General features: G+C 41.4%; 1 protein-coding gene across 1 annotated transcript; it reads left to right on the top strand.

The window, feature by feature from the left end:
* Positions 1–304: 304 nt before the first annotated feature.
* On the top strand, positions 305–16,527 carry arhgap42a (Rho GTPase activating protein 42a). Its single transcript, XM_083986604.1, has 24 exons — positions 305–626; positions 2,793–2,888; positions 3,003–3,064; positions 5,585–5,656; positions 7,874–7,975; positions 8,067–8,177; positions 8,657–8,761; positions 9,301–9,430; positions 9,524–9,624; positions 9,888–9,997; positions 10,096–10,174; positions 11,068–11,107; positions 11,195–11,257; positions 11,369–11,443; positions 11,538–11,622; positions 11,715–11,773; positions 11,915–12,020; positions 12,412–12,571; positions 12,659–12,809; positions 13,477–14,214; positions 14,299–14,449; positions 14,899–14,970; positions 15,106–15,185; positions 15,856–16,527. The coding sequence occupies exons 1-24, from the start codon at positions 473–475 to the stop codon at positions 15,942–15,944; spliced, it is 2,991 nt and encodes a 996-aa protein (XP_083842730.1). The 5' UTR covers positions 305–472; the 3' UTR covers positions 15,945–16,527.
* Positions 16,528–16,914: the final 387 nt, after the last annotated feature.

The raw sequence follows: 16,914 nt of genomic DNA on the forward strand, positions 1-16,914 counted from the left end.
CGCACCAGCAGGAGTCTCCCGTTCCCATAGTAACAAGCCTTTAGTCAGAGCCGTATGCAGCCGGAGTTAGCACCACAGTCTCCGTCGGGACCAAAACTGAGCTCTTAACTGCTTTCTTTCAGCCACGGACGGTACTTTATCAGCCGACTAATCTGTTAGTAAGACTTCCCGGCGGGGTTGTATTGTAATATTTCGGATTTGAAGCGAAGGGCAGCAGCGTGGAGCTCGACGTGCGCCCGAGAACAAACCGTGTCTGTCAGAGGCTCTGCTGCCGTTTCAGTGTCCGGAAGTTCTGTGGGGGAAAAGTGAGAACGGCATGAAAAAAAAAAGAGCTGGAAGGAACCTCTGACCAATTTTCTCCGAGCACACGGTGAAACACTGTTTTCTCCCGTAAAACCACCACGGAGGGCGCAGAAGACGCTTTTTGCCGTATTCTTCCATTCAAGTGTCCGTGTGTTGTATTAATTTATCGATGGGTCTGCCGACGTTGGAGTTTAGTGACTCTTTCCTGGACAGTCCGGAGTTCAGAGAGCGGCTGCAGTGCCATGAGATAGAGCTGGAGCGCACCAACAGGTTTATAAAAGACCTCATCAAAGATGGAAACATGCTCATATCAGCCCTCAGGAGTGAGTACACCTTGGTTCATCACTTGTTTTGTTTTTTAAGGCAAAAGTGTACAAGTTAGGCTACACAAAGAGCAGCTGCCTGATATCAGAGGGCAACACAAGGCCATCAGTTCAGACAGAGCCACAGAGCTACTTGGTTTACAGTCTATTAAGTTACATCATTGACCTGTGTTTGGTGGTATTTACAGCACAGATAGGCCGCCACAGTGTTATGCATAGGCCACTGTGTTGATATAATGATACAGAAACAGACAGTTTGGTGCCAGTTTCTGATAATGCAAACATTTCTAAAGGGGTTTTGAATCTATAATTCATAGTGAATCAATCATGTTGACAGTCTTTTCCTGTAGCATGAAAGCATGTTTTTTTGATTCTTCAATAGCTGGGCTGCAGGACATCCCAGCCAATTATATTTTTAGGGGAATAACGTCACATGAAGTTTGGATAAAGACCCCCTTGTCTCACTGTGTCATGTCTTAGCTTCTTATTTAGTTACAATGCATTTATAGATGCTTTCAAGTAGTCAGGTTCATTAACAAAGGGTTATGTGTTTCTTTGTCTCTACCAATTTGTTATCAGTCACTAGTAATAAGAACTGTTAATAAGTCACTTAACATGGAGTTCTGCAATAGTGCATCAAATCTGCTATTGTACAGTTTAATCAAACCAATAATTCAACAATCGCTTTTGGTCGACTTGCATTTATAACTAATATATTAGAATGGGGTTATTGTTCTGAAATGATTAGGCATTACTGTGTTTTAATAACTAATATATTAGAATGGGGTTATTGTTCTGAAATGGTTAGGCATTACTGTGTTTTTATGATCAGAAAATAAGATAAGTGACCACAAAAAAGAGATTTATGTTACTCTCTTATGACAATGAGAAGGCATGTGCAGGACAGGAGGACAGGCTGTGTAACTGTGACATAGTAGTTTGGTTTGATGGTCACTGTCCCATTCGCACACTCAGGAGGACTTGATTAATACAGGACAGATACCTCCCATTTGCGTCAAGCTACTTCTGATCATCTGAGGTTTAATTTCAGACACACCTGCGCTTTTTAGCTCCCTGCGGTTTCTTTGACTCACCTGCTGACTGAAGTCATCGGTGTAATAATAACACCAGCTGCTGTTCTTGACAACTGAAACCACAGGATCACAGCGGTGTCAACATGAACAGATCGTACGGACGTAGAGATTGTGCTCAATCAATCACCAGCACCACCAGCCAAATGTGATAACACCATGACACAGTACTGATATGTTAAGATTTACCGCCCTTACTGACTGACTGGAAATTCTGTTCAAATGGGAAAACCTTTTTCAAAATCCAGTAAGAGCTTTCAGTTTGTCCTTGTTTTTTAGTAGAGCAAACTGGGTTTTCAACGGCAGTGAACAACGCTAATAAATATAAGTGAGACCCATTAAAGTTTTGTAGACATTTGACTACAAACTACAAAAACACAGTCCAACATCACCTCACAGAAACATACGCAGTGTGGTACGTAGACTGCTGTACAGATATTTGAGCTCTGAGCAGATATTAAATACTGAGAATTATTTTGACCCCACAGAATGACAGGTATATTGAAATTAATGATTGACGTGTTTGCCTTCAAGCAAGCTTTTCTCTCCTTTGTCTTCTGAAATCTGACCACAAATAATTTTTTTTGCTGATCTCCAGATGTAGTCTGGTATAAACTGAGACTAAAAGACATTTTACTGGCTTTGTGTGATTGAAATAGTTCCTTACAACAGCTGGTATACAGACCAGCGTTATGGGTATGTGGGTGAGAGCTCTTCCTCATTGTGCCAAGTGTTTGTGCACCTTTTAAAGAGTAAAATGTGGTATTAAACCGTGCTATTGAAGTGCTGTTTGGACACGTAAACACAGTTTTATGAGAGGAAGGCTGAGAGGAGTTTGCTGCAGGGTGTGGTACGTTTGTGTACATCAGACTTTGACACCTCATGTCTCAGCAGCGGGTGATGTGCAAGAGTTTTGGAATTAAAAGTTTATTACAGTGATTAATAGTAACAGTGATATAACAGTGATGTTGTTTTCCATTATCAATGAGAAGTGTGTTATGAATATGTGGTGCTGATAAGATAATTGCTGTAATCGCCTCAAATGAATTAATGAAACTCCCTGTTTTTCTGTCAGGCCTTTCTCTTGCTGTCCAGCGCTTCTCCCAGTCGCTACAGGAGTTCCAGTTTGAATGCATTGGAGATGCTGAGACTGATGATGAGGTCAATATAGGTGAGGTGAAAATGCAGATAATGGTCTAAATCATTAGGAGTTGAGATTGAAAAATATCTCAAATATGATCAGTCTTTCCACATTTGTTTATATGGTGCATGATTTCTTTTACAGCCCAATCCTTAAAGGAGTTTTCTCAGCTCTTGAGCACCATGGAAGAGGAGAGAAAACGACTGGTGAGATAAAAATATTTGTTTTGTATGAGAGAGCAAGAGAGAGATGAAACTATATTTGATTATTCTATAAAATAATGATAGTTTGTGTTATTCAAGTTAAAAAAGTATTATTATAAACATACATAGTGAATGTTGATCTTTCCTGAGATATTTACTCCTACTCTAAAAACAGAAGTTTTAAATGTACATTCGAGCATTACTTTGAACATTTTGCCTATCCACCATCCTTATCTGCTTTAAACACGCACATAATGTTTGTTTGTGATTCATATTATGTCAGGGTTAGAGACCTCAGACTTCTGAAGGCCATTTAGACCAAAAACACCTTTACTAATTTGTTTTCACCATAGTTGAAACCAGCAGTTTCCTTTTTTGCGGTCTCTTTGTCCCTGCTCCAGGACGCTGACCCAACCAACCGTCACTCCATGCATCTCACTGGCTTTATCTGGTTTCCCAGAAGTCTGATTCACACATTCATTGTGAAAACTTTGTGCCAGTAGCAGTGAAAAAAAAAGTCTTTGACTCAGACACTCTCCATCAAACAGAAGTCTTTGTGTGGGAGTGACTGGAGTCTGGCACGGTGTATGCGCATGTGCAAATGTACAGTATGTGTATAGTATGCTAACTTATGTATAGCCCTGTGTGTGTGTGTGTGTGTGAGTGAGAGTGTGTGTGTGTGTGAGTGCCTTAGTGGCTGTGTGCATGGTCTAGTTACAGAGGAACCATGTGGAACCTATTCTCCCAATTCCCCTGTGAGACCGAGTGCAGCCCTGACTGCCTGGGAAAGTCCATAAAAGGGTCCTGTGTGTGTTTTGTCTGTGTGTATGTGTGTTAATTGTATGCCTTTCTGCTTGGAGTGGCACCGCTGCAACACTGCCGATTGGTCTGAACTCCTGATAATAGCGTCATTATTAAGTTAAAGGGCAATTCCAGCAAATGGGTTCCACAGAAATACCTACCTGTTCAACCTGAAAGGACTATTATGGAGATCTGACAATGCCCCTCATTCTCTGAGTTTTCAGTTTCGTCCCCTCTCATTGTGAAGTGCTAAAAAAGAGAGAAAATACAAAGAAAGGAGAGCATGTTTTTGGGTACTAGTGCAGCACTAAACTGAAGTGAAAGTGAATTAATGATGCCGGGCTGGGAAGTTATTTAGAGTCTAATGCTTAAATCAACTGGACAGAACAAAGCAAGACGTGACCGAGACTTGAGATATATAGACTCAGGACTAAAGAGGACCGAGACCAAAGATAAACACCAGAGCTCTGATTACGCTGCTCAACATCGACCAAACGTTTCTCATACCAACTGTACAGTCCACTACAAAAAATATCACCACAATGGCACCATGTTTATTTTAGCATCTGAGCTTTTCTGGTGACTTGTCGTGACTCAGTTCGTATGTTTTTTTCTGAAGAATCTCAGTCAGGGGAAACAAAGGCAAAGGCAAGTCCAGATATTTTAGATTGGCCTGGTGTTAGCACAGTTATAATTTTGTTATTAGATAGACATCGATTAAGTAGATTTACTTATATACAACACATTTGTAAAGTTGCTGATAGATTGAGATCACGTTAATGTCTCCATTTGAAATATTCTGAAGGGAGCTTGTCCAGAAATGTGTCTTTTTAAAGGGGTACTTCACCCAAAATCGATAATTCACCAATTTTCTACTCACCATCATGCCAAGGAAGGGTTTGGAGAATTTTCAGAGTTATCAAAACGCTTTTGGAGTTCCAGGGGGGGTCCGGCTGGCAACGGATTTTCATATAATGGCGGCTGATATAGTACACTTTTGAATCATCCAAAACACACACTATGAAATATCCCAATACATCCATACTGCTCGTCCGTACTGACCCAAGTGTCCTGAAGCCGCCACATGAAGAAGTTGTTCAGAACAAATTGATTTGATCTGTTTTTAGCCTTGTTGTAGTAGTAGCTCCCAGTGGCTGCACGAGATGCGTGAGATTTGCTGCAAGATGTTCTTCCGTGTTTACATCATACATCCAATGGTTTACAATGACAAACAAACATCTCGCAGCAAATCTTGCGCATGCGTACAAACATCAACAAAGCCACTGGGAGCTACTACTACAACAAGGCTAAAAACAGATCAAATTGTTCTGAATAACTTTTTTATGTGGCGGCTTCAGGACACTTGGGTCAGCATGGACGAGCAGTACGGAGGTATTCGGATGTTTCATAGTGTGTGTTTTGGACGATTCAAAAGTGAACTCTATCCGCTGCCATTATATGAAAATCCATTGCCAGCCGGTCCCCCCGGCGTTTTGATAACTCCAAAAGTTCTCCAAACCCTTCCTTGGCGTGACGGTGAGTAGAAAATTGGTGAATTATCGATTTTGGGTGAAGTATCCCTTTAAGACAAAATCATAAATAATATTCTGCTGAGTAAACAGATTTAAGTAAAACACCAGAGTCATCACTGCAGTTGTTCTTTTTTCTGGTTCTTGTTTCACTCCTGTGACAAACTGTGCTGACTGTTTTTCTGTCTCTCAGATCCAGAACGCTGATGACGTGCTGATCTCTCCACTCGAGAGGTTTCGTAAGGAGCAGATTGGAGCTGTCAAGGTAAAAGCTGCTAGCCTCGTAAACCAGCCTCTCGCGGAAATGCATTTCATTTCATTTCTCGGGAGAGTCTGGCCTCATCCCCCCTGTAAGCGTTTGGGGTGGGCGGGAGCTGGGCGGGAGTAGTAGCAAAGACGGTTTAATATCTTTGGTAGTAGCGTTGACAGACAACCCCATTCAGCCAATCAGCAAGTTGGTGTAGTGACGGGGCGTTGCACCAGTCGGTCCCTGATTGGCCAACGTGCTGTGTCAATCACAGCAGCAATGCTGATTGGCTCGGCCTTCTGAGGGTTTCAGGCCAAACGCTTACAGTGGCAATGAGGCCAGACTCTCCCTCGAAACGAAATGAAATGCAGTTCCGCGAGAGGCTGGCTTACGAGGCTAAAAAGCTGCTGTTGTTGGAGTTAAAGTAACTTGAAGGCTGAGCAGGTTGTTAACACATGAATTAGCCGAACTGGTGAACTTTTGCTTTGATGAAGCACAGGCGATGCTCAAAAACCTCACACTGTCTCTGCTGAGGTTTTAACCAGGCCAGTATGTGAAGCTCAGTTCATTAAGCTTGCTGCGTTCATTAGTGATCTAACACTGTGGGCGCTGACCAGTCACATCATCCTGCTGTGGTCTGGTCCCAGTCGGTCTCTCAGTCAGTGGTCAGAGAATCCAATTTGCTCGAATAAATGTCGGATCAGAGTCCAGTGTCAGTGGCGAGGTCATGGGAACGGACGCTGGAAAGCAAGACAGGGAGCGCGTCACAGACAGATAGTTGAACTCACTTAGTCAGTGTAAACACAAAGTGAGTCTGGTGTCTGGTTTCAGCAGCTGTCTCAAGTCTTACAATTCAGATTTTCTCATTTCCCCCCCCCCCTTTGCTCTCTCTGTAAACAGAACTCGAGGCAGAGAGGCCAGCGTCATGTGGTAGGCAGGTTTTAAAAAATAGAACATGTCACAGCTCTTTTTTTTTTTTTTGGTAACTAATCCTGAAAGTGAAATCACAGCTCTTTCCTCTGTGTTTATTGAGGCCACTCCTACAGAATGTGTCAGGAGTGTGTGAGCAGTACATCCTCACACTGGTGCTGTTGAGCAAGAAAAGAGGGTTGGACATCTGGGCTTTGTAGCTGCAGCTGTTTTGGAAAGGGGCTGTTGTCCAAAATATTTTGGCAGAGTCTCTTCATTTAGATTATTAATGGTCGTGGCAAAATCTGACTCCACTTTTGTCACTTCGGAAAAAAAACAGACACAGGATGTTGGGCTGATATTTGTGAGGAGGATGCTGTAATCTCACTACAGTTTTGTGCTACATTTTGGCATTTTCAGGCCAAAGCAAACACTCAAGGCTTCAATTCTACAAAACTACACAAAACAACAGCATGGTAGCAAAGTCACTGTGAGCATGTTGTCATGTAAGTGCAAGTGTCAAAGAGCCACTGGCTGTGATCTAGTTTTGTTCTTGAAGTCAACCTGATTTGACATTATTTAGCACTTATTAACATGTTTGTAGCTACTTGGAAAAATTAAACAACGTGGTGGTAAACATGGTAAACATTACATCTACTTGTAAACTCTTAATATTGTTGTTTATATTATTCTCTTCTGTTGAAATGTGTATTAAACCTCAATACTTTTTAAGTGCTGACTCAAAACTACCAAGTATTGAAAACCGATGTTTAGATTTTTGTTGTTGAATATTTAGTGATTTAGTGATGGCTGTATTCATTATAATAGCAATAAATATACAGCAGAATTAATATGGAAATCAGGAAATTTATTAATTTATAGTTGTGTATGCATGTATGAAAAAAGGCAAATATGCCTCAGATTAAAGTATCAAATGTGTCATTGTGACCCTGAAATTGCCACCCTGGTTCCATATTCACTGACGAGGGTAGAGTCAATTCTGAACGACCAAAAGAAGGCGGTGGTGGACGGCTCCTCTCTCTTCGATGAAGGACAGAGAGATATAGAAGATCCTTTGTACCTACAGCCATCAGGCTTTTTAATTATTCTGCAAATGGTTGATGATCTGCCAGACAAATGAATTTCCCTTTGGGGATTAATAAAGTTATTTGTATGGTATCGTATTCGTATTGTGTATTAGCACTGTTATTGAAAGGTTATCCCAGTCCCAGTAATAATAATGATGTAAAAGGCTGAGGAACAGGAGATGTTTAGAAGTCAAGTGTAATAATGAGTGTGTTCACGTCCTCCCCCTGTCTGCTCCAGGAGGGAAAGAAGCAGTTTGACAAGGAGACAGAAAGGTACTACTCTGTTCTGGAGAAACACCTCAGCCTGTCCTCCAAAAAGAAGGAGTCACAGCTACACGAGGTAAACAGTTTGATTCCTAGAATACACACACCTACACCTACCTCCCACATGTGTTATGATAACACAAAGTGTTTTGTTGTTTCTGTTGCAGGCTGATTCACAAATGAGTAAGGACAGACAGGTTTTTTATGATGCGTCACTGCAGTATGTCTTCAAGATCCAAGAAGTGCAGGAGAGAAAGAAGTTTGAATTTGTGGAGCCGGTGAGTTCACGTACACACGTCATCATGGCCACGTTGTGTACTTTCATACCAGGATGCACTTTTTTGTTTTGGTATTACACAAGGTTTTGTCAGCATCAGCCTCCTGCCTCCTGTGTCAATTTGATCATGGAAAGCCATCTGAGCCAGATACCGAAAAACACATGACACACACTGTCTGGCCAGTGATGAAAATGTTTTAATGATACATATCAGCAAGGCCGACTTCCTGTTGCTGTAGCAGCACTTCCTGCATGGAGATCTCTTCCGCCTGACAGAGAGGGAAACTCTTTGTTGTAAAGTAAACAAGGGTAGAAAATCAAAAAACAGACAGAGTGAGGGGGTTTTCCTCCTACAGAGGCTATTTTTATTGATTGAGCAGACGACTGACAGTCATTCTTCTGTAATCCCCTTATTACACTTGAACCTGCCAAGCCCCCCCTCTGACATTTCTCCTGCGGATCTCTCCCTCTACTTTTCAGCTATTAGCCTTCCTGCAGGGTTTGTTTACCTTCTACCATGAGGGCTACGAGCTGGCCAGCGAGTTCGGACCCTACAAACAGCAGCTTCAGTTCAACCTGCAGAACGTAAGTGTGTGTTTACTGAAAACCTCTGCGCCAAATGCGGGTCTGATGTCACGTGTGGATTATATTTTCTGCATCTGAAGCCTCAGGGGAAAATATTTCAAGGTCAATTTCAGATGCATCTGGCATTACCTGTGCTGAAGCGGAAACCTTACACACCTGTGCTTCAACCACAGCTTGAAACAGGCTCAGTCTTGCACAGACTCACATATTTTACTGCGTTAGTGGTTTACTTTTTTGTCATAATCAGCCTTTCCTTTGCTTCTTCAACTTATGGAAAATTAAAAAATAAAACATAAAAAAAAATGTTAGAGAAAAAAAGAAAGAAAGTTGTACTATTTTAAAATCTAATGAGCATAATAGATTTACAAAATAAGAGCTCAGATGAGGATCGTTATAAATAGTTTTTCAAACTCACCTAACAAGACAAAGTAACCACTCACTGGTCGATTAAAAAAAGTAATTTTATTTCTTCATAGAAATGTATATATAATATTCATTTTAATGCAGTTTCTCACAAATATATTTTGTTTGTTGTTCAGGCTCGCAATAACTTTGAAAGTACACGTGCTGAGGTTGAACGGCTGATGAAGAGGATCCGATCAGCGGAAGAAGACTTCAAAGCCCCCAGCTGTTTTACTATGGAGGGATACCTGTACATTCAGGAGAAACGTGAGATATACAAAAAAACATCTTCTTAACTAATATCACTTGTATTGTCTCGAAAATCAAGCTAAACGTCTGGAAATATATGTCATGTATTAGGACCCTTGGGCAGCGTGTGGACCAGATACTACTGTACTTATGAAAAAAGCTCCAAGACGTTCACCATGGGCAACACAGAGGCCAGACCAGCCAGCAGACAGGTGAGCAGGCAGCACACAGCATGACTACATAACAGTCCCAACTAAAGTATTATAATTTGATATTAATGCAGCTTTGACAAAGACAAGAAGAGATTACCGTAATTAATTTTTTGACTTAATTTTTGAAATATCTTGACACAAATTGAAAAGTAGGAAAATACTAGTGTGGTTTAAGTATCTAGTTAAGTTTATCAAGTTTATTAACTTAAGTATCAAAAAAGACATATCGAAGGTATTTGGCAAACACACTTCTCTGGTCACAGAATGGCGTGGTGAACGGCTCACCAGAGATTTTCCGGCTGCGCTCGTGTGTCAGAAGGAAAACGGATTCAATCGACAAACGCTTCTGCTTCGACATCGAGGTGGTGGAGAGGTGAGAGGCAAAGATGTCAGGGTGACGGTCTTTGGAATAAATAAAGTGAGAGATGGTCACTGTTGAACTGTGCTAAGAGGATTTCTCTCTCTCTACAGACATGGCGTCATCACTCTGCAGGCTCTCTCTGAGGCCAACAGGCGGCTGTGGATGGAGGCAATGGATGGAAAAGAACCTGTATGAAATTTTGCATCATTAAAGGGATAGTTCAACATTTTGGCAAATTGGCCCATTGCCATAATCGTTATAGTCATAGCAGTAGGTTCATTACCTTTAATTGTAGGTGTAAGCTATTTTCAGTACGGCGGAGCGCAGCAGCTGGCTGCTCAGAGCTACGCTATGGAGGCTAATGGAATTTCTTGGTTTCCCTCATTAAACTCATCAAATTCAACATCCCAAAACTCCACAGCGCTTTTGTAGACAAGTTGTGACCTGCACAACCACCACGCTATGAGATAATGACGGAACGATACGAAACGGAGCCGTTTTCGAGGTAAATACAGGGTAAATACGGAGACTGCTTGCTGAAAAACTGTCCCTGAACGCAACGCGCATCAGCGGTTTTGTATGTATTTACCTCGAAAACGGCTCCGTTTCGTATCGTTCCGTCATTATCTCATAGCGTGGTGGTTGTGCAGCTCACAACTTGTCTACAAAAGCGCTGTGGAGTTTTGGGATTTTGTATTTGATGAGTTTGATGAGGGAAACCAAGAAATTCCCTTAGCCTCCATAGCGTAGCTCTGAGCAGCCTGCTGCTGCGCTCCGCTGTACTAAAAATAGCTTACACCTACAATTAAAGGTAACGAACCTACTGCTATGACTATAGCAATTATGGCAATGGGCCAATTTGCCAAAATGTTGAACTATCCCTTTAAAGACAAACAATGATAAAGTAGAAACATTGTCACTTGCGCTGCAGTGTGGCATCAGAGTTTTCATTGTTGTCAATGAAAGGAGCTTTTTCAAAAGAACAAAGTTCATCGCAATAATGCAAACACAGGTTTACATTATACATTTACTAATCAAACACAATTAAATTAATTATCTCTTCATTAATTGTCATTCTTCAGATCTACACTCTTCCCTCTTTACTCAGCAAAAAGGAGGAGAGTAAGTGCCCTTGACTTATTCTTAAAAAGATCACAACACTTCATCTTTCATTTGTCATTCACCAAGTATTCGTCTTTTGTTTTACAGCGTTCCTCAATGAGGCAGGTTTCAACTTTGTTAAGAAGTGTATTGAGCTGGTGGAAACAAAAGGTATTCCTCATTCAGCAAATGTTTATGATCATGATCAAACAGTCTGATAAGTGCCGTATCTACGGTGTTGGTTTACCAAGTTTGTTTAAAGATGTCTGCATGTGTGTGAAGGCCTGACCACCCTGGGACTGTACAGGACCGGAGGAGTCAACTCCAAAGTGCAGCGGCTGATGACGAGCGTGTTTGGTAAAGTTTATGATCCAGCACAATCAGACACAATCAAACAGAAGAAAATTTTTTTTACTGACGGATAAATCATGATCTCTCTTATTTCCTGTAGCGGCCACAGCTCCCTCTGACATGCAGTTAGATGCAGACGCCTGGGACAACAAGACCATCACCAGTGGCCTAAAGAATTATTTCAGGTAACAACACTGGATATTACAAAACATTATTTCTGATAAGTGATAATCACCTCTCATGAACCATTAACTCCTTATCTCTGATGCGCGTACAGGTGTCTGGCAGAACCAGTGCTGACCTACAGACTGCATAAAGAATTTATCAAGGCTGCGAGTAAGAGCTGCTTCTCTGAAAACACATAAACAAAAACAGATCATACACAGAGCATAATTTACAGCCTAAATTATATATCATATCTTGAGTGTCTCCACCCGTCACCACTTCTGAATCGTATCTTCTCCTCTCATTTCACAGAGTACGATGACCAGAAGTACAGAGTGAGAGCCATTCACGCTCTTGTCCACAAACTACCAGAAAAAAATAAAGTTATGTTGGACCTGTTAACAAACCACCTCCTCAAGTATGTACTAATTAGCCCATCCTGTGCTTTTATTGTTTAACGCCGGAAAAAAAAGCTACATTAAAACATTAATAAGTTACAGTTACACTCGATAATTCATTACTAACTGCAAAGCCGTGAATACTTTTACAGATAACAGATAAACTTTCATTAATTCTACACCTTTTCAAAATGTTTATTTACTTTTGCTGCACAAAGTATGACTAAAAATACATTAACATTGAAATATGCTGATCGATTTGTTCTTTGAGTTAGAATCACCTCTTAAAAACGTATTGATTTCTGTGTTACTGCAGCCTTGTTAACAGTCAGCATGTTGCAAGTAACTGTTACAAAAATACATGCTCATGGTTTGTGTGTGTGTGTGTGTGTGTGGTGTGTGTGTGTGTAGGGTGTCCTCTCACAGTGACCAGAACATGATGACTGTGTCCAACCTGGGAATGATCTTCGGCCCCACGTTGATGAGGTCACAGGAGGAGACGGTGGCCGCCATGATGAACATCAAGTTTCAGAACATTGTCGTGGAGATTATCATCGAAAACCACGACAAGGTTATACATAAACACACGTCGCACACATGTACACATACACAGCTGCTAAGCCACCTAACACACATGCGTACTGTTTATTCCTGTCAGATCTTCGGCGAGGCTCCGGACCTCTCTCTGCCGTTACCTCCGGCTCCGTCCTCTCGCTCGACCCCTCGGAGGAACAAGGCCATCTGCCTGTCGTCTGGGAAGAGGAAAGCTCGTCTCTACCCTCCTGCTCTCTGCCTGGCCGACAACGACAGTGAGTTTCTCTGCATCTCATCATGTGTCCTACTAGGGCTGGGACGATATGCTTTTCTCCTGATTCGATTCTTCTACGATTTTTTTGGAGGCCGATTCGATTGAAATTGCGATTCTACAATATTGCCAATTGTCTTGATTTTTAGTCTGCATTTTTAGGACCGGTGAAACAGTTGAATGATTATGATTGTTTACAGACTATTCCAGGAACCATATTTCCCCTAAAAAATACACATCACATTTAAGTCAGTTTTTAAGATTTATTCAGCAGCAATATATGTTTACTCTCTTTTCAAAAGCCTGGACTGCATAAAAGCGGCAAAAATGAAAGAGTATAGAAAAAACAGGCTTCTGAAACCTTTCTGACAAAATGAGATATAGACTGAGGTAAACTGCTACATTTTAACATTTATCTGCACACAAATACTGTAGGTAAGGCGAACAAATGTATGCATATTGTACAATATATTTTTAAAAAATCGATTTTTGAATAAAAATCGATTTAAAAATCGTCAAAAAAATTTTTGTGATACTTATGTGAATCGATTTTTTTCTCCCACCCCTATGTCCTACTAACAGCGGTTTGACACTAACTAGTACAAAGGTCCTCAGACTATCGAGTGTTTCCTCAGCGGGTTCCTTGATGCCGTCATTGTCGTTTCCTCCAGGTGACACCTTCAGCAGCAGCCCCAGCACGACCCCGATGGGCAGCCAGGAGTCCCTGTCCTCGCACTCCTCCGAGAAGAACGGGCTGTCTCCGACCTCTCCTCCGTCCTCTCCTGCTGCTGAGCCCGCCTCCTCCTCCTCCTCCTCCGCAGCTCCTGCCTCTCCTCCTCCTCCTCCTGCGGCTTCCGCCTGCTCCCCCTCCCACAACTCCTCAAATGGGAAAGATCAGAAAAGCCCGACAGACAGCGTCGCCTCCCCCGAGCTCACGCCTCCCTCATCCTCCTGGACTTCCTCCCAGCTCACTCCGGCCCAGAAGACTTCCTCCGTGTCCTCCTCCACATCCTCTTTGCTCTCTGCAGAGAGGAGTTTGTCCGTCAGAGGAAACTCCACCGCCTCCTTGTCGTCCGTTAAAGAGTCCAGATCGCCCTCCAGAGCCTCCACGTCCACGGCCTCCACGCAACACGCCCCAGTGGAGCGCACCTCCTCTCTGAGGGAGGGTCAGCCTGTTCAGAGAGCGTCGTCCGTCTCCTCCCTGAAGAGCGTTCATTCGGCGGATCAAAGAAATACCGGCAGCAGCTCCTCCACCGTCACAGAGAACAGAGTGACGGACTCTACCTGTCCTGCGCGACCACACAGGACCGCCTACAGGACCGCCTCCTCCTCCTCTTCCTCCTCCTCTTCACTGTTTCCCTACAGACTTTCTACATCTTCTTCTCTCACCTCCCTACACATCTCTGAAGGTGCGTTCATTTGTTTCGTAGTTGCACAAATATAAAGGTGAAGCCGATGAAGCTGTGTTTTTGATTTATTATGTTTCATGCCAGATTATAAAAGCTGTCACGGATCAGTACAGAGTCTTATGTCGCTGGACCCACCGCTCAGACACAAAACTTCGCACACCAGGTGTGGTTCTGATCTGACAGCGAGACACTCTGCAGCCACGTCCAGCAACGGCTACCAGAGGCCTGGATCACTGTGAGTGTTGCTCTCATTGATTCATTGATCTGTGCTCTCAGAGGAGGGAAAGACATATAGACGCCCGTTTAGACAGTCGTCTCCAGTGTGCACTAATGAATTCATCTTTTATCTGTTTATTTAAGTGAGTTATGACAGTATGGAAGCACTACATAGTTTGGGATGGGTGTTAACACCAAGTCTGAACAGAGTTTTAGATCTCAACTCATTTCATGGACAGTTGGAGAAAACAACATCCTGTGACTAAAGAAACAGTCGTCTGGTTTTCAACATATTACTGTGACATCTCAGATGTCATTGTTCTGATTTCAGTTATTCGAACAAGATCTGTCTTTTGATGCTGATGTGTTTTCAGCTCTCTCAGTTAAAAAGTAGAAATTATCTCAAGAAATGTTTTGTGTTTAGTGACATTTACTGGAGTTGACAACTTTGTTTTTTGTGTGTTACAGATTATCAGTCCGACTGCCACAACGTGAGAGCTCAGTGTTTTCCTCAGCATTATCCATTTGTCCTTCAGGAAGGTACGTTGTTTTTTAGCTCTTTTGTGGCACAGATATTTGAAGTCTTGAAGCTGCCATTGAAGCCTGAAGTGTACTCAAGCAAAGTAAAACACACCGATCACCAATTTTACTGTTTTTTCTTTGTTTGTTTTCCAGGGAAGCAAAGGCTCTTTACTCGTGTGAGGCAGAACACAGCCACGAGCTCAGTTTTCCACAGGGGGCGCTGTTCTCAAATGGTAAGGAAACAAGTCCCTGATTTTCTTGAGAAATCCAAAATCCCTTCCAGATGTTTTTCTAAATTCAGATAACATATCCAGATGCAGAATGCAATGCCAGATTTAATTTAGTTAGATTTTAGTAAGTACTTGGTGTTCAGGCTGCCACATTAGTGTCTCTGATTTTTAGAGCTGCTCTGTTGACTTTTTTTTCTCAGATGATATATCTAATCGACCAGTTTAGCACTTATCCTCTTACAACCTTTATTCATTTCTATTAGTAATCTAATGTCATTGTATTTCCTCACTCTGGATGTTCAAACATCTAAGCTGAAGATGTTCTTCAATTTGTCCCAAGAACAATACAACACGTCTTTTCATTTATTCTTTGTGGCCGCATTAAATTACTATTCCAGTGAAATGTCAGAAATGTCACAGACATGGATTCTTTTTGACTATTTTAACACATTAACAGTAATTTATTGTGAAATTGTCTTTTATCTGGAAAGTTCACATGTCTGTTGTGAGTCTCAACCACTCAAAGTATCTTCATATTAGTGACCCAGCAGAGGTACAATTACTGATCATGTGCTTTATTTGGTTTGTCATGTACAGTTCGCTGAAAATCTGTGGTTTGCATTGTTTTATATATGAATGTCTTTTTGCTGACCTGAGCTGTTTGTGTCTGCAGTGTACCCGTCCGTGGAGCCAGGTTGGCTTCAGGCTACGTACAACGGCAGAACCGGCCTCATACCTGAGAACTACATCGCCTATATCTGACAGGCCCGATGATCATCACTACATCACTGAATAACACAGATATCTAGCTCAGACTTTAGGGATCTACAGTGGAAACACTCTGCGCCACTGACCAGAGCTGTAATGTATTTATCTTTTAACTGTGACCTTTATCACTGAACAGTATGTATGTCAGACTACTGTGGCTGGATGTGAATGATGGATATGTACTGTATATCTGACTACTATAACTGAACCATGTAATGTGTTATTAAGCATCCTATAATACACTTAATGTTAATATTTAACTTGTTGTCTTCACTTAATCAACATTATCAGCTCGTCCTCTGTGTTTGTATTCAGCCGTCTTACAGAGAATAATGAGAACGCTACATGAGAAGTGTCTGCATGGTACATGTGGGCAGTATTTTTATATTAATCTTGGTAATTTATGCATTTGTAAATAATCATATTAATATTATAACTGTCTAGACTCCAGTGATTAAGTGTTTATTCTGTACTGGTGCAGGATGAACTGTTTTTCAACTGTCATAACACTTTTATCCTAATCCTCCTATTCATTTCATGCTGCCTAAATAAAGGACAAATAATTTTCTCATAAGCACTACTTTGTATTTGTAGATTCAATTAATATTTAGTATTTCTGTTGTATGATTATTATGAATTAACTATTCACCCCCAAAAAAGTGAATACTTAATTTATGGTTTCTGTTTTAACCGTAGCTTTCACCACAGATACCCATTATACAATTCTGCCACTGTCAAAATATGCTACTACTGATTTATTTCATAATCATCATTGGTAGTATATGTTTGCTTTGGCAAGGTTCAATTTTTTTTTACTTTAATCAGCAGATAAGAGGAAAAGTTATGTAATAATGTTTGTATTTTACTAATGTAATGAGCTCTATTTCTGGTGAGAGATGGTTCTTTTAAAGTTTGTGGATTCCAAAATTGCATTGTGGATAGTATATAAAAGACACATAATAAT

The sequence above is a fragment of the Trachurus trachurus genome (genome assembly GCF_905171665.1).
Source record: "Trachurus trachurus genome assembly, chromosome: 14".
In the NCBI taxonomy this organism is placed as follows: domain Eukaryota; kingdom Metazoa; phylum Chordata; class Actinopteri; order Carangiformes; family Carangidae; genus Trachurus; species Trachurus trachurus.